This window comes from Mchenga conophoros, linkage group LG14 (genome assembly GCF_057382185.1).
Source record: "Mchenga conophoros isolate Kocher_MC1m ecotype Shallow Benthic linkage group LG14, M_conophoros_male_GT1.1, whole genome shotgun sequence".
NCBI classification, from domain to species: Eukaryota; Metazoa; Chordata; class Actinopteri; order Cichliformes; family Cichlidae; genus Mchenga; species Mchenga conophoros.
Window position 1 is genome coordinate 19,987,075 of NC_140539.1, and position 24,104 is coordinate 20,011,178.

Sequence of the window (24,104 nt, forward strand, 5' to 3'; positions counted from 1 at the left end):
AAACCATAGAAAAAACGTCAACACTTTCTCATATTCTTAATTTATTCTTAACTTTCCTATTGTTTCTATTGTTCGCATCTTATTCCCCAACTCATATCAGATCCCTTGTTACCTCATTTTAAGAGAAAAAGCTACTTATAGTTACTTATAATAGGAAAAAAGTCTTATTTTGATTAAGCTGGCAAGTCTATGGATGGCCATTTAACATTTTATGTGTATTTATTGCACTGTTTCCCCACAATCAAGCCAATTTCTCTCCATTTTTTATGATATTTATGATATCAAGAGCTATCCCTCACAGTGAGCTAATTTCCCTACATAAACACCACTGCAAAAGCAACTAATCAGATTGTGCTCTGCACAGAACTGCTGTTAAAGAAAATTATTGTTTGTTAAACGCAAAGGTAAATGCTCTCAAATTATGATAGGCAATTACACCACGGCCTTAAATTGCCTATTTTTTTGTGTAAACACAATAATTGGATCAGTTAAATTAAGTCTAGTTGATAAAATGCTCTTTGTAGAATTATGAATCTCTTATAAGCAAGTTATTAAAGCAGTGTTTCCATCTGTGGCAAACAGATAACAGTACATCTACTATTTGATTAAAATTCATTTGAAACAGTGTGGGTGCCATTGACACTACATGGCAGGGGGAAAGCCAAATTATGTGGAGAAAGATATACTTTCAATGAGCTAAAGCTGCATGACCATTCTAATCTCTGCTGTTTTTCATTTAAAGCCATTTAAGATAAAAGGGGCACTTTCTTTGTGCCTTTTTATCTTTTGTAGATTTCTGTCAAATAAAGATCAACATCGCTTTATGAAGTCTGGAACAAGATTTCTAAAACGACAACAACAAACAAATATTGTTGTGATTACCTCTAATAAGAGGATAAATTCAATCTATAAGTGAAGATCTCTTTTTAGGCTGAGCGCTGGATAAGTTCTGAAGCTTCAGACATCAGCTTCTGTGCTGACTAAGCAGATATTATTGACCCCCCTATCCTCCCATACAGGCAAAGACCATCCCCGGGGCTGTGCTGTTCACTCATAACCATATCCTCCTGCAGCATATTATATTCTCCACCAGTATTCAATCACAGGCTCAGGCGGGAAGGGAAAAAGTGATCTGATGGACAGAGGGAGTGATATGTATGAGATAAGGAGTGACTCAGACAGTAAAAGACCAAGAGACAAACAGGATGGGGAAGCATTTCCTGTCGCCTGTTGTGATATTGCCATAGGAGAGTATTAGGAAAGCAGATCGTTTAGCTAGGATAGCTCTCTAATTGTCTAGGTGACAGCAATTAGATAGGCACTCATTAAAGCATTGCCCTCATTAGGTTACAGACTACTCACTACAGGAGGAGACACTGTAGAATCTAAGTGTGTCTTAAACTCAGGGGCAGGACTGTGGATGGCCAAGGTGACTACTGGTGGCCTACCATATGTCACGTTAATTAATGAGCCTGGATCTTTGGGCTCAAGAACTTCTCATTTGGCTCCCACTTTGGCTAGGTTAATAAGCTAATTAGCAGATTACTCACCTGTTTAAGGGAGCGAGGAAAGATGTAAGGGAGGTTGGTAAGGGTTCATCAGGTCCTCACCTGTCCAGTGGAAAGCAGAAGACATAGAGGCCAGAGCTGCAGAATACACACACTAGACCCAAACCAGTCCTTGGTAATCTGGTACAGTTTAATCAGTATCAGAACTCTGATCACTGTACAGTTCTAGTTAAGGTCCTGTTGGGTCCAGGTTTTTCAATTCAGTTCAAGTTTTACTATGTACTGTTTTTTCCAAGGGTAACATTTTTATTAAAAAAAATCAGGGTCTGGTGAGTTAATGTCCATCTCCAGTTCAGCCCAGGAACAGTTTTGCTTGGTTCAATTTAATTGAATTATTTTATTCCACAGGGATAAACACTGGCGAGCGCCTTGAGCCAAGAAAGCTGTATATGTTCATGCCCAAAACAGACCCCTCCAGAAGCTTTTTTAAACTCTTTTTTTACCTGTTTATGCAGTCTATTGCATTGTATTCCTAGGCTGAATGTGATTGTCTATGCATTCATCTTGCTTGCTCACTGTTCGGCCTTTTCTGTCCATGCATGTCGAAGTCTTTGTCCATTCTTATGTTGAAACATATCCATATGCCCCTTTATACGTCTCCGCTTCAACACTGGTGCAGAGGCTATAAAGTAAAAACAAATCTCCTTCATGAAAACTGATTGGTATGTCACACTGCCAGCCAGATCTTGCACCAGCTGGCCAATCAGCAACCAAGCAGACACCAGGCCTTGACACAGTTGTCCAATCCAGAAATGAGAACCAGGAGAAGCACTCGAATGTAAACTGAAGACTACAGGTCTATAACCCTGTGATATTCATGGCGACAAATTAATGGGTACAGTGAACAGGAGATACAGGAACATAAGCTATAGGGCCTTTATTCTTCAGGTGGTTTCACCAGCTTTTCCCAGTGGGCAGCATCCAGTCTTCACACAACAACATCAGGGCTCTAAGAGAAAAGAAGATTGAAAACAAGGTTTGAAAATAGAACCGTGGGTATACAGTGTTAAGATTTGGAAAAAGCAAATTACTATCAGAACAAGAGCAGGTATAAAAATGGGTATCTAGAACCAGCAGATCTTTTTTTTTTTTAGCTGCCTTAACTTAAAAGTTTAAGAAAAAAAAACTACTGATAAAAATTTCTGACAGTACCTCCTAGGGTAAAACACACATAAACTACTTTTATAGGTAGTGAAGGTTCAAATGTTATGTTGTTGCTGTCTTTGTTTTAAAATCACACCTGGCTTAGAGCCAGACATTTGAAAAGGACAAGGCTCCAAATCATGTTTGGATCAGTTTAGTGTTTCTAAAGGTTAAAGGATGCAATGTCTTCATATCAAAATGGCCCTTAAGAACAAATATGTACACATTAGTATTAAAAGCGTGTAGCTTGTGTTCTTTTGTATCTTAAGGTGCAACTGCTATTTGTCGAGAGATATAATAAATGCCCACGTAAGGAGGGTTTGCTGACAAGAAAAAGCAAAGATGAGCAATAGCTGGGAGAGTGATGAGGTTGTACTTGTTGTGGCAGTATGTTGCTGCAGGTGTTATTTGTAATGTGTCTGTTTGTCGGGAGAGCATTTCTTAACTGTATCTGTCAGCAAGAATATTTCATAACAGCATTTATGTACAGCCAGTGCTTATTGTGTCGGTTTAATAATGAAGAACAGTCTTTTTAATGCCTCGGACTGTATTCATCCATCACAACCACTGCATATCTCCACAGTTTTCTCCTCCATCATTCTGCACTCCATTCACCTCTTCTCCTCCATCACTCTTTGAGAGGAAAAGGTAGTATATGATGATCATAAAACAGTATGAGGGGTGAAACACAACCAGACAGACAGAGGTGTTATAAATTTAAAACAGAAAAGAAAGGAGACGTAATAATGGATAGAAGCAGTTTCAGCAAAAGAGCAGCCAGGAGAAACAAGATGAAAGGAATGTCGGGAAGAAAGGAAGAAGGGAGCATAAAGTAAGAAAGACAACTACTTATTTATCCTGAGAATCACTCTATAGTTATACAGTACAATGCAAAAGTCTTAAGCCACCCATTATTTCTTTATATTTTGCTTCCAAGTACCCAGACTTTCTTGTAATTTTTTAATGTGGTCTTGAGCAATAATTCTCCAGGCTTTCTGGAGGCGATTCAAACTTTTTCTTTGAACATTGCCCTTTTTCCCTCTCATTTTCAGTCCAGTGCCTATATTTTACCATTTTCAGAGGACTTAACACTGACCTATAAAACATTCAAACATAAAAAGGCATCTAACTAAAGGGATGAACCGGTGTTGTGTCTACACATAACAGAAAACTTAGCAAAGTGAAAACTGGTGGAATTGGTGGAACCTATAAAAAATGCCAAAGATTGCACATGTTGACATGCATAAAATAGTATTTTTGTGCTAACAAGATGATTATGTACAGCAGATTAACAGCATCTAGAAGTCATATCTTTATGAAAAAGAAAATCCAACAATGATCCAACACACGCCCTGATAAAATGCATCTTGCTATGTAGCTGATCCATCTACTATGAAGCCTCTTAGAAATGGTCTCAGTGGACGGGTGATTGTCATGAAGCCATACTTACGGAAGAGAAGCAAAGAGAAAAGGCTTAAGTATGCCAAATTATACACCAAAACCAGGAAAAACACAAAAATCTTTCCAAATGTTCCTTGTTTACGCCAAACAACTACTGTTGTACTGCTGTCTGGGTAGAGACCATCAGCCATATCGTTCTGCAAATCTTGATTCTGTAGAAGACTGCCTATAGTTCTTAACTGCTGACAGGATGAGAAATTGTCTTCTTTTGGCGTTCTCTTTCTGGGACAGCCACTTTGCATCCTGTCTCTGAAATCACCAGTTCTATGGAACTTGCCCTTCAATTGGGGGATTTACCTAGGGCTCACTCCAAATAAAGCTGCAACTTGGTTTTGTGGAACATTAGCTTGAAGTTTTACAGTTGACCTATAGCATGGGCCCTATCCAGATTAGTCAAATATAGTATGCTTGGAGCAGATTCCATACTGTTGTAGCAGGGTCCATGCTCACAAGTGCTGGTAATCAGACACCAATAAGCCATCTGGGGCACCAGAAGCTCAAGACAAGAGTCAGTAGCAGAATACACTGTTTGGCATTGTCAGAGATGATCTGGCAAGTTTTCATGGGTGCAACACACAAACTCAACTCTCCTGATCAACCCGCAAATGCATTTTCCTTACAAATGTCCCATCATTTAGGGGAAATACACAGGCTTTCAAGTGATTAAGATTAATGCCAAGAACGGTTGTTACAACAAATAATTTCCTTACTTTTCATAAACTAAGGGAAGTAAAGTTCATTAAATAATAAGGGATGACTCAAGATTTGTGCACATTCCCATAGCTGTCAACAATTAACCGATTATAACTAATAATTTCTCAGAATTGTTGAAATAGAATAAAAAAACGAAACAACCAAAAATGTGGTATAACTTTACTCAACAAGATTTTTCAAGTAACTGGCAAGTTTGTCCAGTAGCCAGAAATGTAGAGCATTTTCAGTTTACTTCCACACAGGTCTTTGAAAAGCAGCAGAATTTCAAAAATGATAAACAGTAAACAAAACGTGCTTACTTTAAAAATGATAATTAAGTAAAACACTATTTAAATTAAATGTGCCCTAATCGTCAGGGGCACATTTATTCGCACTAATCAGTCATCTAAGGGACTAACTATAGGTAACTATAGGTATTTTTATGATTTCAAGATGCTATTTTCAGTCATTATAATACAGCAGAGGCAGGAATTTCAAGGATACATCTCTCAAATGTCAGTACTCAAAATCACTAGATAATGAAACACAATTGTGGTTGCTGTTATTTAGCTGCAGTTGCTAAAGGGTCAGATTGCAGCATGCTGCAAAGACGTGAGGCTGCAGTAGGGAAAGACAAGTTAGGAATAATGACACAGGTAAGAGAAATGAAGAAACTGCTTGCTACAGGAGAAAACAAAAACCAGGGAGTGCTAAAATTTAAAGTGGCAGTCATTACTCTGTGTGTTGTAGTGGCGCAATCTCTTTGAGAGGCTGAGAGACCTTCAGATGTTAAAGTCCCTCCATTCCACACTACGAGGCCGCCTGTCGTCTGCTGCTGGAGGCGTCCAAGAGTCAGACAGAGAGAGGGGGAGAGAAATGGAGAATGAAACGGAGCCAAAAACAGCGAATGAGTGAAAGGACACAGAGAGAAAGAGGAAGCAGAGGAAAAACACTGATATAGATACAGCTAAACAGCAAAAGAAATAAAAAAAAAAATCTATTCAGTGGAGAGAGAGAGAACAAGCAACAATGTCAGGGCAGTTGGAAAATGGGTAAAGAAGATGAGAGAAAAGCATGTGGGAGCACTTGTGAACAGCGGGAGGGGAAGAGGCCTGGCCGATTCCAAGAGATGTATTCAGAGAGACAGACGGCAGTGAAGAATGAGGCCGGGCATATGGGATGACAGTGAAAGGAGTGATGATAGATTAAAATACACAGAGGACAGACAGGCTACAGGGTCATGGATGGGCCACGGGGAGAACACACACTTGCACTTCACACAGAAGTGCAAGTGTCCTTGCGCTGTGCTTAAGTATTTTTCTATCCTGACTAACCTTGTGGGAACATATGTACTGGCTCAAGGCAGATAAACCTTGTACATAACCACACACAAATGCAGGCACAAACCTGCAGGGATTTAGTGACTGACCCTGAGCTTACATACACAAATTTTTTCCATCTCTTGTAAGGACACTGCACACTGCATTTGTTACCTGATGTCTTGTCCTTAAATTAACCTAAATGTTCAGTCTTAACCTCATAAAAGAAATGGTTTATCTGTTTTTTCCCCCCAACAATGTGTGCGTCTTTATGTGTTTGTGCTCTAACACACACACACATTCAGTGTTTGTTTGCCTGTTATTGAACTAATAATGCGTTGCTTGACATAATCATAATATGTTTGTGTCAAGCATATAATTACTACTAATCCAGATAGAAAATTCCCCACTTAGTATTCAGGTTAAAGAGCTGCTTCTAATCCTGAACCCACATGCTGCATCCTTGTACCATAGAGCTAAAAAGCAAGGTGACAACTTGACTGCTAAAATGATCTCTGATGTGCATTTCTTCTTTGATTCATTTTCAAATTCTGTGATAGTTTTACATTTTTCAAGTTGAAAGTGCCTATATTTTATTAATTTATGGAGTATTTATATACTGAACATTTCTATGAGAATATTGTTTATTGTTTTAATGTTCAAAAACCACGTTTATCTCGTAAGTGCATCTTTCCATTTAATGCCTCCCAACCAGAAAAGCCCATTTGGTTAGCTTTATTAACAGTTGTCACAGATAGTAGTAGCTTTGTTATGTTTAAAAGTGTGTCTTTTTTAGTCCAACACTGAACATTTTGTCTTTGTGCCATAATCGTGGGACTTCTCATCCATTTAATAAATAAATAAAATACTGCATTCAATTCCTATGAATATATAAGAGCAAATAGTCTTAAAGAATTAAACTACCATGAAGAAACATGTTTATTTTTTTCACAACTGCGGGCATTTAATGGGGTTTTCCTGTGTATCTGTCAGTTGCTCTGTTCCTCAGGCGCTCTGACTCACTGTGGCTCTCTGATCAGATCAATGTTGCCTTTCTCTGCAATGCAGCAACCAGTGAAACACATCACAGACACAGTTACACCCTGAGAAACTCCAACAGCCTTTGTACAAACACATGGGTATTATCCCTCACTGTAGGTTTCCCTCAAAGTGCCAACGATCCTGGAATCAAAGGAAGGAAACAAAGAACATAAAAGGCCAACTGTAACTTTTTCCTCCTGGGTAAAATGTCAAAATAAAAACAATAATAATTGGTTTATTTGCATGTCTTTTAGTCTGGGATGTTGTTTGGAGGCTTCCCTGACTAGCATACTTCAGTTAGATAAGGTTGAGATAAGGTTAATTAGGCCTATAGGGGGAATATTTGAGTTTATGCATATGGTGTTACCTCAATGGTGCAACAAAATAAAATTCAAGGGTTTTTTTTCTTTCACAATTCCCAAAATTCTAACCAGTTTTAATGAGCGCTGCCTAACTCATCTACTTTGCAACCGCAATGTGGCCATCAACCTCCTGGCACACTTGCTGAACTGTATGTGTAAAGTTGTCGTCAAAGCTTTATTAGTATTAAAAAAATTAAAACAGCTTAAAACAATGTGTTTGAGTACAGTACGGTGCACAGCTGTGCAAAGCCTCATTTCTTCATATTTGGCTTCTAAAGATCCAGACTTTCTTGTAAAGTTTTAAAGTGAAGTTAACCAGCAGTCCTCCAGGTTTTCTGAAGGTCTTTGAACATTGAATGCTTTTTCTCTAACTTTCAATCCAATCCTTTTACCTGGCCATTTTCAGAGGAACTCATAATTATGGGAAGAACATTATTTGTTTCAGAGAGACACATTTTGTGGATTTTGTTAAATCAACAAAATATGTCAGAGGCCGGCATAAAATTATATTTTTTGCACAAACAAGGTTATTTCCAAAGTGCTATCAGTACATTGTGCAGTGTATCCTTTAAACAAGTTAAGAAAATGGAACAAGTAACAGACAACAAACGTGGCAGGCCTAAATAAAAAAAAGTGTGTTAGAAAGTCATGTCCTTAAGAAATAGGAAGAAATCTAGCAAAGACCTGACACAGGACCTGAGACCTACTGTTCACTGAAGCGTGTTCAGAAATGGTCCCAGTTAATTACACGGCAACTGAACTGAAAATTCAAGAAATTCAAGAATCCTGGAGATCTATTCCTTAAAGAAATAAAAAGACTGTTCAGGCTGTGTTAAAGAATAAAGGTGGTCATATCACATATTGAGTTTGATGTTTGTTAGAATTGTGCAAACTTTTTTTTTTTTTTACCTCATATACAGTATTTCAATGTACGTTATTTCCTATTTCCCATTATCCTGGCAATACAAGTGGGTGGCTTGAGATTTTTTGCACTATAATGTCCGAAGTCAAAAACCAATTAATATCAATGGTACATTTTTTGTTAATGCTGGACACAATGAATTCTGATAAAAGCAACATCTAACATTGTTGTATTAATATAAGAGAGACAACCAAACCGTCAAAATTGATGAAGGTGAAAGCGCTCCCTCACTTTGCTGGCTAAGCTCCTATACTCTGCACAGATCTCTCGTTTCCTCCCTGCTATCAACATGAGGCTCAATGACACCTCATTTCAGCTCATTCACAGAGGCCAATTGAATGACATATCAACCGCTGATAAAGTATTTCCACTCAGCTCTTTAAGCCCCTCATGTGAAATGATGTCTTCATTTATTCATTCCAATGAAACCCCCATTTCCTGAATGGATTAGTGTTAAAGGGGAAATGCACTGGAGTAGGCTTAGTACAGGGAAATTTTACTTCCCCCCAAATATCCACATGATTTTCTGGATTTATATTATGAGGGATCCATTGACGGTTTCAAGCAATCTCTGAGAACATGTGCAAGTCGTTTCAGAAGTTTGGAACAAGGAAGTGCTCTTGATTACACAAAGTAGGTTTTATCTAATAGCTGGCAAAGACTGTTACGTAAAAGCAATTTTCCACCAGTATCTTGCATGCTAAGAAAACTACAGTAGAATTATAATCAAGCAGATTTGTGCATTATTGCAATCATGTATTTTGCACTACTTGGATAATTTACTCTCTTCATTAAATGATTACAATGACAAATTATCTCTCTATCGTTCTATTTCTTTCAGACTGTCTAATAAAGCTATTTTCTGATGGCATGCCGAAGGCCACTGCTGTAAAAACTAAAAACAGTATTTTCAAGCTGGCACAAGAGGCCGATCGTTGATTAGACCAAAGAGCCCAGAGATAAAAAAAACAGTGAATGGAAGCCTAAAGCTCAAGTAGTACTAATGGTTCTGAGGATTTAACCAATTTCGGTTCAGCAAATTGGTCGTGACTAAGCTTAATTTCAACCCGTCATGTGGATCATGCATATCTTCAAAATGTCTTTTTCTTATTTCTATGGATCAAACAAGCACATTTAAATATTTAATCATTCATCTTCCCTCCTCTGTCCAAGGTAATCCAGCTTTATTTATTTACATTTCTTTGTTTTATATTCCTTCTTTTTGATTGTGTGTTTTAAACTTTCAATTATACATCATCATGAAGTACTGTATAAATAAACCTAGCTGTAGCTTTTGCTGAGTGTTTTTGCTGCTCACATGAGCTTGCATGCCTATTACACCAGATGAAAAGGTTGACAAGTACAAGTTGTTGTCTTATATAATTTTACATTCATTAATAATAGCTGTTTCTGCATTGATTACTTTCTGCATTATGTATAGTGTATTACTTCTATATAACACATGTGTGCCAGACTCTGATAATCCTGGAGATTCTTCAAGTAGACTTTTCATGAATCTGCTGTAAAACACATTTCTTGGATTCACATAAAATGGTCTGTTGCACGGTCTCCCCCTTTCTCCTCTCGCTCTCTGCAATACAGTATTTAAACTAATCTGGTTATCTGTAGGGTCTTTAACACTGTAATAAATGTTTATTACAAAGAGGAAAACACAAAACTTTTATATACCCCCCCCACCCCCAACAGATCTAGCATTCAGTGCTATTGAAGTCACATTTAACTTTATAAGTGACTTGGGCTTTTTCCAGCTTGATATTGAATGTAAGCCAGTGCATACAGCCTTTCTTTTGTACTGAAGTAGCTTTTTCACTCTTTAGCACTTGGGATGTGTCATTTCTAAAGGCAAGCAGGCTTTCTTGGAGTGCTTAAAGACTAATAGTTTGCAGCGCTCTAATGTGAGAGGTGTTAACTGGAATAATGTGTGACAGGTACTCCCACATGCATTATCAAATCCCTCTCTCCTCTAACACAAAAACATGAAGATTTATTTGGTTATTATCTGTTGTCTAGCCAAGCTTTCCAGAAACTAAAAAAAACTAAAATTTTGGCAACAAAGTTGCAGCATCATTCTTCATCTTCTTCACAAATTTAAAAACTTTGAGTCAGCATGTACCCCTTCTGAGCGTTCAACAGAAGAAGTCTGGCATTTGGAAAGAGCTGAAAACAAAAATAAATGAGCATGGGGAGGTTTTCAGTTCACTATAGGAAGGTTAATTCAAGACTTTTTTTCCATTCATTTTTTGGAAAAAAGGAATATGCAATCACACAGAAGAGATTTAAAAACAACTTGAGTTGCTGCTGCAGCCCTACAGACTGAAATTTGATGAATTGTCTCACCCTCTGTCTCTCTCTTACTTTCATTCTAGTGCACTAGAATGGGATCTCTCGTACTCATTTTCTCATTCACACAATGCTCTTCTCTTCATTATTATCTTACTCAGTTTTACACCCTGCATTTCACATTGTCTATTTCTCATCCACCAGCTTTTCCTGTTTGACCGAATTTCTTTGTGTCCCTCCTTTCCACGTTTTCCCCACTCCTACTCTGTCAACTTTTACTTTCTCTAAACTCTGCTCAGTTGCTTGAATTTGCTATGTCTGTATCTTTTCCACTAGCTCTCTAATACCTGCCAGTTCTTTGGGAGAGGTGGGCTCTTTGGCAACAGATGGCGGTCGAATTTTCATCTCAATGGCGACCCTGGAGGAGAAGCGGGACTTCGTGGGTGAGAGCAACTCCTCGTTTGCTGACGAGTCAGTCCTTGTCATTAGGCTCTGTCCACTGCTCTCCTCCTCGACCAACGTGACAGTGTCTCGCAGAGTGTTGCTAGGCGACATTGCCCTGGACGGTCCGAGGACTTGGTCGTCATGGCTGTCAGTCATCTTTGAGGCAGAGCGAGGAAGGACTTGGACCTGACTGCCTCCTTGTCCATTGCTCTGCGGTCTTGGCGCAGTCGCAGTGATGGCTGCTTTTCCATGGCCTGCCCCTTGGTGGCTGTAAACCTTGTATCGTATCATTAAGATGATAATAAAAACAAGCACAGAAGCAACAATAATCCCTCCAATGATGATGATCATAGTACCACCCAAGAAGTGGCTGTGCAATGCTTGGCACTGGCTGAACTCTGTGTCTGTGGTAAATGACAGACAGCCCAAAGGACGAGTTGCAGTCAGCGATGTGATGACGTCATCAAACACGGCCAGGACACAAAGATCATAGCTACGTCCAGCAGCGAGGTCCCGCACCAGGAAGTCGTTGCTGCTGGATGGAATCATTCTGCCATGACAAGAAAGAAGAACACAAAGGAAAAGAAGATGTGAGTTCACCTTCACATATTTTTTTCCCTACATGTAGAGCATGTTTAACTGATTCTTCTCTATTACAATTATTCATCTTACTCGCAAGTTTGTCCTCAGGCTTCATGGTTGGTATATATATGGTTAAGTGGACATGCAATTAGTGTGATACAAGCATATTTACTGATAGCTAATTAATTTCCTTGGATTTTCAGGCAATAGTATGACCAGCAAAAACGTATCAGCAGATAAACAAATTGGAGATAATTTATCTGAATTTCAAGGGTGGGACCACACCTTCCATGAGTACATATGCCTTCCTGCTCTATAGGCTGTTTATTTTGCATTTTTGTGCTCCACCCTGCTCCCCTTGTCTCAGTTCTCAAGCCTCTCGTTAGTACATGGGAATCTGCCCAGCCCAGGAGCCACTCTCTTTCATGAAACACCGTCAATCTAACTGAGGATGTGGTCCCTGCAAATGAAATGTTTGACAGAAATTGCCACAAGTGGGATACTGAAGACAACTTAAAAAAAGAGCATTTCTATTTTTATTTCATTGAGTCTGAAACTTACTTTATTTGAGGCTCTTACTTTGTGGCTTTTCACTGAAATAAGCATACAGATTTAAACAACCTTGTCTTGTAGAAAGATATTTCTATAAGCTAAAGGTCATCTCATTGAATAACTTGCATTTTTAATTACTTTGACGACAACAACAACACTGTCAGCCAGTTTATAGTTCAGACATGACATTTTGGTTTGAGTGGATAAAGTACTACAATTGTGAACTTCAGCAGAGTCATTAGGTGGTAGTTAGGGTAATTAACTTAATAAATTACAAGAAATGAACAGTTATATATTGGCTAATTGTTTACTAGTGTAAGCTATTGGACAGAGTGCCGCAATATCTTGCTTTGGTGATTTCAGTGACATTGCACAGCACTCTCATCGGACCAACAGAAACCCGGTTTATCCAAACCTGTGACCATTTACTACTACACTGTACCAATTAAACCAGCAAGGAAGAGCCATGCAGCAAAAAAGTCCTTTCTGAAAATGATTTATGGATCTTCCTGTTTTGCTTCCTTGTATTTTTCTGTGTTATGTTATAAAAGCTGCACTGATGACATATGCACTATCATTAGATATTTCTGTGCTGCCTATGGCACAACAGTGACCTCAGTGGCCTAATTTCCCCAGAGAGTGGGAATTTATAAGTCTATGACTTGACTAACACAAAGAGTCATCCCTCACAGCTGTAGAATTCATCATTCTCTGATTAAACACTCCTGATTCTTCTCATTGTGCACTTCATAGAATAGAATAGAATAATCCTTTAATTGTCCCACAAGGAAAAATTTGGTTGTAACAGCAGCCAAAAAGACACATATACAAACAGAGAGTACACAGCACACAGAACAGAAACATACACAATTTTTCTTACATAGTTACATTAAGGACAATGGTTACTATATACAGAGTATTGTACAGTTATTAAATCAAATAAAAATAACTACAGATAAGAGGCAAACCAGGTTGTTGTGCGAATTGGTTAATTAACTTATTGCAGTTACAGCATTGATGTAAACATCTATGTTTGTTGGGAGCAGTTCTGATTGTACAGTCTGACAGCTGCAGGGAGGAAGGACCTGCGGAAACGCTCCTTCATGCATCTAGGATGCAGCAGTCTGTCACTGAAGGAGCTCTGCAGTTCACCAACATTTACATGCATGGGGTGGGAGACTCTGTCCTGTTCTTCAGTCTTTCTCTTCAGTCTTTGTAGGAGCATGGCATTGGCTGGTCCAGTCCCAATGCCAAACTCATCAATGGCATCAACCCCAACCACGAAGTACAACTTGACAGATAACACTCTGTGTGTCGTTCTATATTTGTGTGTGTGAGTGATTTCTCATGTGGTCGTGAACTGCTGTGAAAGGACCCCTGAACTGAGATCCTAAGAATCAAATCTGGAATCTTCAACAAATAATAGCATGATCTGAGATCACGCAAGGGGGTTGCTAAAAACAGGTACTTGTCCAAAGGGGCTAACACAAGGCAGAACTATCCTGGTCATGAAGGATTCCCACAAGGGCACAACACCATTAAACTACTGGATGATTACCTCCCTCTCCACAGCATATAAGCTTTTCTCAGGCATCATAGCAAACAAGCTGAGTAGGCACATGAGTCGATACATGAGCACAGCTCAGTAGGGCATTAAAATAACAACATGTTGCCAGTGCAACAGTTCTTGGTTGATAGCAACATACCAGGATTCTAAGATCTGGCAGACCAACATGAGCAATGCCTGCACTGACTATAAGAAAGCCTATGAGTCATCCACACATGGATACAGGAATTCTTGGCACTGGACAAGGCCAACAGTGTGATAACAACATTCATCAAGAACTCAACGTGACTGCGGAAGATGACACCAGAGGCCAACTTAAAGTCTGTTGTACCAAGTAAGTCACCATTAAGTGCAAAGGTACCATAGTGACGCACTGTCCCCACTGCTGTTCTTCACATCCCAAAACCCACTAAGCCAGCTCATCAATAACAGTGGATCTAGGACACAGATCTAGGAAAGGAGTCACCATCAACCACGTTCTGTACATGGATGACATCAAGCTGTATGCCAGGAGTGAATGGCATATCGTCTCACCATCTCAACAGGATCTATAGAAAGGACATCCAGATATTATTCGGATTGGATAAGTGTGGCTGAGGCCACACTTATCCAAAGGCTGGCTTAGGAGAAATCACAGAGATTATGATCATGGCAGCAAAAGAACAGGCCTTAAGTATCAGATCCATAGATCCAGAAGTCTACCACAGTCAATAGGACTGTTGTTGCAGACTGTCTAAAGATGCACGGAGACTATCCAACACATAGTAGCAGGAAGGTTGGACCATGTACTGTATGCTAAAAGGCATAACCTTAACCATAAGTGGTGGGGATAGTGTACAGGAACATCTGTGCTGCATATGGACTACAAGACAAAATATGAGACACCAAGGTGGTTGAGCACAACAGGGCTAAGGTCCTATGGGACTAGGAGTCAGGACTAGGATTTCGGCTGTTTGTTCGTTGTTTTGTAACCTCACACAGTTGCCATGGTCAATACTGTGAGCTTGAAGACATGAGGGTAAGCCTGTGTCTGGTTTTATTGCTAACTTAATGATGTATCAGTACAGAAGCTATGAAGAGAGTCATAGATTATACAGAGACATGTTGCAACAGTTTGAAAAGACTTTCTGGTGGTTTTAACTTCTTCTCATCCTATACTAGCACTGAGAGGTTTTGTCTCAGTGACAACACCTATCATTCAGTACAATGCTGCAGCAAGTATATGCACCGTCAGTGCTGATATAAATGGTACAGAGCTGTGGCAAAGTCAGTGTTTGCACACAACACAAACACTGCGGTATCTATGGTTGGTCTCTAACCGGCAGCTTGGCAAAGATCCTATTTTAAATTGTATATAAACTGTATGTATCTATAAGTAAATATCACCTCTGTCCACTTTAATAAACTTCAAACTACTGCAAACTGGGAGTTCTCCTCAAGCTGTTTAGACAAAATGATAGCTTTTTGTACCTTTTCTCATCTTTGCAGTGTGAGAAACTAAATCATAGATTACCAGGGGAGAAATTTTAGAAAATCTGTAGGAGAGTGGGGCTGGCAATGTCCTTTAGTGAAATCCATGAGGCACATGTGGGCTTCCAATCCAAAATCTGCAGTATGACACATTGCTTTCAGTTTTAACAAGTATCTTTTTGGTTAAACTTACACCAGAGTCTAGCTGCTGCGAAAAGATGCAGCGTGTTTCACATGATGCAAACTGAGGTGTGTAAAAATGCCCTCAGGAGCTAAACAGTGTGACTCAAAACACATTATGTAAAAGTCGTGACTGATCAGAATTAAACTGTCATGGAGACAGAGGGAGCAAATTTTTAATATTTGTCACTGTATTGCTTCCAATTATAGCTGTGAACTACTTTTCATAATAATATAAAGTAGATAACAATGCTCAGTGAATGCTGAAGTTAGAACATACTAGCGGTGATATTCCTTCAAAATGAAAGTGCAGTGGAAAGTGTGAATCTCTCTGACAGAGTATAGGGGATAACTGTGCCAATATACTGTGAAACAATGGAGAGTAGTAATAAAGACACTCCAGTGTGTAATGTGCTGTGTTCTTAGCCAATCCTTGATATTTTTGGCTTTGTTGTGATTTGCTGTCATTTGTTTTTGTTTCAGTGAGTTCTTTGTCATATTGATTTGATTTGTTTTATTCTGTTTCATAATGATTAGGCTGAAAAATATGACAGATGCATCCTTCTGTGGGACATAAGCTCATTGAAAGGAAACTATTTGTATGACTTTACATTACAATAGACAGAGACATTTTTTCTTATCAATTGGCACAAATAGTAATACATGTTAAATGAATAGGTTTTGGGTTAAGCCATAGTTTGTGAAGTCTAGCTAAAGTGGATGAAGGGCAGACAGAGTACAAGGAGTAACTGATGATAAATGATCTTTAATTTAACAGAAAAAATTATATTTTTTATTAGGTTTTATCTTCACAAGGAAAACACACTGCTCAAGCTGGCTCGCAGTCTGCACTATTGAGTTAAGTCTTGAAACCATACAGACCACAGGACCAGAGTACATGTAAGGTCATTAATATTATGTTGTAAGGATCAGTCTTATGCAGCCACACTGCGTATGAATGGATCTGTGAACCTTTTCATTCCATTCAAATTCTCTTTGCCCATAATCATCATCTAGAAGGGAAAATCTATTCCAAAACACTAGGGGAATCCCCCGGTGTGTCCCCCTGCCTATAAGTGCTCTTTTCCTAATAGGAATTAATCCAGGAAACGTCAACTGCCCTGAGGCTTTGCTAAAAGGCAGCTGCATGTGAATCGTAAAGCGAGTGGGTAGGTTGAGGTGAGGCGAATTCTAGGGAGAGATGTTATTCAAACAAAAAATACCACCACCATCTTGCTATGTTAAACTTTAACAAGCAGGATTTGTTAAGTAGAGGACTATTCATCTCCGTTTTGTGTGTTGCATTTGTGAAATTGACCTGTTCTTATAGAGATGCTTTCTGACTTATTATTTATTGGGCGATCGTGGCTCAAGAGTTGGGAGTTCGCCTTGTAATCGGAAGGTTGCCGGTTCGAGGTCAGAGGGCCCGGTGGCGCAGTCTCGCCTCTGTCAGTGAGCCTCAGGGTGGCTGTGGCTACAATGTAGCTTGCCATCACCAGTGTGAATGGGTGGATGACTGAACGTGTAAAGCGCTTTGGGGTCCTTAGGGACTAGTAAAGCGCTATACAAATACAGGCCATTTACCATTTCACCATGAATGAGTTCAAATAGGATCACTTACAAAACAGTATTGGAGAAACGTAGGATTTAATGCCTTTGGCAAGGAGTCTCGCTCAAGGAATGTTTGCTGACACACGAGGGTGAACATATTCCTTCAGCTTGGAGGATAATTTTCTTATTTACCACTGCACAGTTTTGCCAGATACACAAATGGTAGAATAAACTTCAATTATATCAGAGTAAATTAACACATGGCATTTAATTTGCACATTGGCCAGCATCTGTTTGTGTTTTGTACATCCGCTATTATACAGATGCATGAGGATTGATGCAGCATTTCCAACCAATCAATAATTAATTGTGCCGCTGAGTTTTTGATCCTGTGTAAGTGTGTCATGACTTTAAAAAGGACAAGGACTGCTGGGCCAAGCAGAAATGCTTCAGCATACCCATTTGACACTGCAATCATACTGGATGGTTTATTCAGTTAATGGGTTCAACCATAGTTGGACACACACACACACACGCACGCACGCACGCACGCACACACACACACACACACACACACACACACACACACACACACACACACACACACACACACACACAGAGTTAACTTCTTCCATGATTCACATTCACACAAGCACACACTACTACTGATCTACACTAATGGTCTGTATGACTGCTGCTCTCTTGCTCACTCGCGCATCACACAAACAGATTAACAGTCAGTCATGTTTTGTCACTCTTCGGTTTGACGCTCACACCCCCAGGTTAACATGGAAACACACATACACATGAATCTGCGCCTACACATAGCTATACTAGATCCATTCAAGTACACAAAAAGAACCAATCAGATTACCGGATATTATGCTTACACGTTTAAATATACCTCAAGCAAGAGACTAGTCAGATTAACGAGTCATTTGGAAATGCAGAAAATGGCACTTTTCATTTCTTTAACGTCACTAAAATGACACATGGAAGCTACGCAATGAGCTATTGTTTATATAGAGAGAGCAGTGAGACGGGGGCCACTATTCAATCCTCGTCCTTGCAAAGCAGTACTGTAGGTCTTGGGTGCACCAACTATGTGGGTGTCTCCAAGCACACCTGCTATTTTGGTTCATGTAGGTGCAGCACAGCAGTCTGATTACAAGCATATTTGTTCCTGTGAGGGTGCTAGAGTTTTTTGCTTATGTTGCTTATGAAAATTAGAAGTATATATCTTATAAAGATCAATATTTATATCAAAGTTGACCTTTTAGGTGCTATATCGTCTGTGAGACTATTTCAATTCAATTCAGTTTTGTCTAAATAGTCCCAAATCACAACAACAGTTGCCTCAGGCAGCTGCTTGGCAGTTCACTTTTTAAAGAGGTTTAAAATACCACAAGTGGTCAGAATCTCAACAGTAAGTGTTGCTAACTTTGGGTACATACAGTGGGATGATTGCCATGCTGGCTATAACTAGTTCACTGTAAATTTTATGTCATCTGAAAATTCCAGAGATCCCAATTCTTGGGGACAGTGACTTTGTTTCTAAAAATTATCTATGTGTATGTGTTTTTGAAAATAATCGTTGTGGAAAATCAGGTTTTACTACTTTGAGAAAACAGCATGTAATGTGCTTTTTCCTCACACCACAACTTTACATGGAAACACTTACACAAATCATATCGATTAAAAAATAAACAAAAAAAATCAGATTACCCCTTAAACTACTATGTGGCTGAGTGTACACATGTATAAAAATACTGCATGCAGCAGAATAATCAGAATAACAAGTGATTGCATATGCTTAACAGTCATTTCTACATTTCTTTATCACTTTATCACTCTTTTAAGCTTAGAAACAAGCTTGAACCACCAGACTTCTCAGGCTTGTAAAATTACCCGAAATTCAAATTCCACTTCTATATTCCCAGATCCTGGAAGTTCTCTATGGTGTCTCTAAATTCCTGTGAACAGCCTTTAACCTGAATTTCTGTAGCAAGTTACAGGCTTCTTACTGAAAAAAATCCTACTTTTCACACAGTGTCTTTGAATCCTGGTTTAAAATAATTCCTATTAATATAAAATGCACTTCACTCTCAACAGACTACTTATAATCTTTACCGAGAGCCGAGGGAGATTTCACAGTGACCTGTGATCAGTGCAAGACATCCCCTGGGCTCTGACACAGAGCAATCTGTCACAGCACATGTATCATCCTGAATACTGAATAACTACGATAATGCTGCCATCTCTGCATATACTTTTTTTGAGGTGCAATCGGGTTCAGAGGAAATTGTTTCGACCCTTCAATCTTCTGATAGTGTGTTTTGAAAACCATCAGTCCTATTCTCTCATGTATCGCCGCATTTTTACAGAGACTTTATATTGACAAGTTTCCCCCTCCTTCATCAATGTTGTTTTCATGCCTTTTCATCTCTAACGCCTTTCAATGCAATTGCATTCAAAGACTAGTAATTATTGTAGATTGCTGTCATTTCCGCAGGTTATTCCTCGCTTGTGTACTGCAAAGCACAACTTATCTGTGCAATTCCCATCTAATGACTTGTATTCCAAAGCACACTTTGAAGATCTAGGGACAGACGCACAGTGCAGTGCAGCCATAAATGTGAGATCGCACGTATATGTATTTCAGGTTGTTACACAAAATAATTTCTTCATGGACTCGATATAAAGAAGGGGCGCTAAAAAGGTCACAAGAGTTCTACACTTCCATAAACTCACGAGATTGACCAAATCTCAATAACTACATATATTCGGTATTCAATGCCAGCAAGTAAATGTTACATATTATCACAAACATCTAGACTCAACTACCAAGTAACAACCTTATCTGTACAAAACACCAGTCAAAACATTTAAGATCAGAACCTTATGGTACTTTACAGCATCCAAAGTGTTCATAGGATGTCACAGTCTAATGCTTAGAGTCAATTACTACGTTATATAACAGACTGCAGTCGGAGTTTTTTTCAGCGGAGAATGGCACAATATTTGCTAGAAGACTTACAGCAGAGCTATAGGCCTCAGTGTCTGTAGCCACAAATAGCATTAATACATGGTAATAGACCTATTCTCAGCAGCTCTACTTTGTTAGCATGTCATTATTGTCTTGTCTCAGGCGAGAACAGTGACAGGTTTGTTAGAGGCTCTTGTTACAACAGCAAAGTGACGAGGGCCGCTGCACTGCTCAGTCCTTTGTGTGCATGTTCACGAGTGAGTGTGCCCACTCTGAGTGTGGCTGACATTTACATGCACAGTGCAGTTATGTGTACACACATCTGGGTCTGTCATAAGCCTGACATTTTCATGCTGTCTGCATTTACTTAGGTTGACTGGCAGGAAGAAGCTTTGTTTGTAAATACTGTCAATCAATCAGCCCTGGGGCACCCGCAATGGATATCCACACAAGCATGCGCGCACACAGACACATGCAGTGTCGCGGAGTCACATCCAGAGCTTTGGCTTGCAACTGTTGATCTAAGCAAAACGTCAAGTGAATATTTATGATAATGTGCCCTGACTGCTTTTTTAAATAATTTAATGTGCCAATTATTCAACCAGCGCAGACAGTCCAGAATAGAAGAGGGCAAAGGTTTGACAGCAAAGTCCCTGAAGTACACAAACTCTGTCCATCTGCTAGACGCACTGCAAAAAGAAAAAAAATCACACTAACTGTGTCACTGAGCAAAACATGGATGTTATATTAACTGGTGGATTCGGCAGAACCTCATCAAGCTTCACAGCAAAAGAAGCGGATTTCTTACAACTAACAAAAGTGCCTGCCAAAAATGGTATCATTTATTGAAACCAATCATTATGAAAACAAAACGGACTTTCAAAAAATACGTCAAATTACTTTCAGAGCTTGTCATGTTTTTTTGTTTTTTTTTGCAGCGTACCATAGCCATTAGGTATTCACAAGACCCAGGGGCAGAATTTGATGTTACAAGCTTTAATTATGAAAATAAGTGCCACATAATGATTCTGAGTGGAACTCTCCTTTGGGAGCTGGCAAACTGAGGGCCCTGTCTAGTTGCCCTATCTTAAGAGGTGAGATGTCCCCCTGCAGCATCCCCAAGGGAACTGAGTCAGTATTTTTAAAGTCCTACTGACTGGCTCGATCTGTTCGTTTTTCACAGCAGCATTCATTTTGAAATAGCCGTGCTCTTTCTTTTCTCTCCCTCTTTTTCTCTATCGCTACACCATGCACATAATTTTCCTCCCAAATGGTCCTCAAACTTCTCTTTTCATGTCTTTCCATCTCGCTCAATCCTCTCCTGATTTATTTCTTCCATCAAATTTAATTTCTTAGCTTCTCTGTCTGTTTAACTTCGATTCATTTCCTCATGCTTCGCTTACACCCATATATTGAGGCAGATTAGATGTGTTTAACTGCCTTGCAACAACAGTTTCACCTTTATAGATGATGTAAGTGGTGGTTAAACCATCAGATATTGAAAAAAAAATGTCAGATCGAAAATAAATAGCTGTCATACTGAATCAGTTTTTTTTTGTTCATGCAGTTTTGCTATGCCTATTTATCACAGTTTAGTTTCTCAAAGCTAAAGTCTAATATCTTTTGAAAGCATATTTTTGAGAGCTCATTGTTCTTCCTCCTAGCGTTATTTCCGCTCTGCGGGTTGCTTTTCTGCAAAGCCGCTTCCATTCGGCACGGTAAAGGGCGTTGTTCAGGTTGGCGCCGATCTTCTTCACGTCATCTTTAATTCAGTCCATCCATCGCCTTTTTGGTCTGCACTTTGGTCGCCGGCCTTGGGGACTGAGTCGCAGTGCTGTTCTTGCCACTGAGTTTTTGTCACTTCTGACCACATGCCCATACCATCACAGTCGTGCTCCTTGCATTTTCTCTGTGATTGGTGCAATGCCCTGCCGCTTTTGGATGTCGATGTTCATGACGTGGTCCCATTGTGTCAGGCCCAGGCACCATCGCAGCATCCGCATTTCCATTTCCATTGTGTGAAGGGTGTGTTCGTGCTTTGCGGTGGCTGGCCACCACTCTGATCTGTAAAGGGCCACAGGGTGCACTACGCTCTTATAGATCTTCGAATTGAGGCGGTCGGGCATTCGTCGATCGCACAGGACACCGGTGACCACTTAATCCAGACTGCATTAATTCTGGCTCATACGTCTGGCAGGATGTCGCCATTGTTGCTGAACATCAATCCGAGGTACTTGAAGTGAGATACCTTTGCCAGGTCTTCTCCATCGACGCTGATGGTGCTGTCGGTTTGGGGGCTGGCTTCTAAGTACTCGGTCTTCTTGGTGTTCAACCTCAGCCCATACCCACGCCTGAGCGTGTCTTCCATTGCTGCGTTTGAGAGCTCATTAACATTAAAAAATCTTCTCATTGTCGAAGTTACAGTTAGATATATAATTGTCTTCTGGATGTCTTCAGAGCTCCCCTTTAGCCCCTATATGTGTGACAAGTTGATTTTTATTTGTCAAAGCTGCAACAACTTTCCCTAGAAAATAAAATACTTCGAGAGGAAAACTATGAGGTCTAAAGAAAGTCTGTATTATTTTCATCACATGGTGATCTGAGACAAAAAAAACAAGAAATAACTCAGTTTTGTGTTAAAGAAAGTCATACAACTCAACATTATTGCTTAATTTAGCAGTAATTGCAATGCATAAATGAGCTGTGGAATCTAAACTGATAAATCCTGAATATTTAGCTATACAAAGTTTTAACAGTTTAAATAGTAGTCATCCTGAGAAGGTGAGCCTGTATACTTTTACAAGAGAATAAGAAACTGTTCTTGCATGCACTTTGTAGATAGTTTGTTCAGGGGAGAAAGTCCTGTATCAAAACTAATTTAGACATTTCTTCTATAAGTCTGTTGAGTTTTTAAATGTATGTTAGATAGCTAATTGCACTGACTCTGAGACCAGAATAGGTATCGGTTCCTGTTTCTTTTTACTTTCAGTACATGTTGGAGCCACACTATACTGTTTTCTATAGTCAGGAAACAATTAGGACATACTGCTTTCATGTAACACTGCACGCTAAACTTGACCTTCTTACTTCTTACATCTCTGCTGTAATCTGCAGCACAAAATTTAAAGTAAATCGAAAACTGAAAGTGTTTGCTTATCAAATGGGTGCTGCATTACTTAACTGTCTGTGGATGAGAACAACCAGAAAAGCATACTGACTTCTGTAGTGCAATGTGGAAGACCTTAGTCTTTTAGACATTAGTAGCGGTATACAGTAGTTATGAGTGAGATTCATTTAAAGAGGGTGAAAATCTTGATGATGCACTCCCAATATTGTCCTTACACTTCAGGTTTGTTGATCTTCAAAAGGGTATATGTTTCAAATTCATTTATGTTAAACAGTCCTTAGTCTGAATTGCCATCCTGTTCCCTGAGAAACACATGTAAAAACCTATAATTACAGTGTATTGTGTTTTTGAGGTTGCAAGTATCAAGCTGCATCTGTGTTGCTAGCAATTTACTCACACCCAAATTAAATCTCCTTGTGATCCCATAATTGGGTATTGGTCATTGCTGAAATAAACTGTCTGTCTCTGTCTTTATGAATTTGCACATTGTTACTACATCACGGTGAGAATTTTATACTCCTGTTGGTTCCCTTCTTGTGGTTTCATGTTAATTTACCTAGCTTAGTAGATCTGTGGAGCTAGATGTGTCGCTTCATAAATCTCGAGCTACTCACCTCTTTACCCACATAATCCTTTGCTTCCATTTTCCTGCTTAAAATATTCTTCATAACACCTTTTCTTAGATATGGATTATCATGGAGAAAGCAGATAATTACAGTGGAAGAGACTTTCCTATTTGTTTTCCATGGCATATGCTCATTTTAAATCAATTTATTTTATTTATGGCTTTAGAATAGGAGTTTTATTGATTAATTCGGGGCTGATGGAAACTAAC

General features: G+C 39.2%; 1 protein-coding gene across 2 annotated transcripts in view; it reads right to left on the reverse strand.

The window, feature by feature from the left end:
• Positions 1–1,678: 1,678 nt before the first annotated feature.
• LOC146559635 (leucine-rich repeat and fibronectin type III domain-containing protein 1-like protein) overlaps positions 1,679–24,104 on the reverse strand; it is a 189,223-nt gene continuing 166,797 nt past the window's right edge. Inside the window, exons 9-11 of one of the 2 annotated variants that reach the window (XM_085243275.1) lie at positions 11,158–11,804; positions 5,602–5,700; positions 1,679–2,517 (exon numbers count right to left, since the gene is read on the reverse strand). In XM_085243275.1, the coding sequence (XP_085099401.1) occupies positions 5,648–5,700; positions 11,158–11,804 (700 nt within the window). In that variant the 3' untranslated portion in view covers positions 1,679–2,517; positions 5,602–5,647. The remainder of the gene's footprint in view (positions 2,518–5,601; positions 5,701–11,157; positions 11,805–24,104) is intronic. The other variant, XM_085243276.1, reaches the window with a different exon arrangement.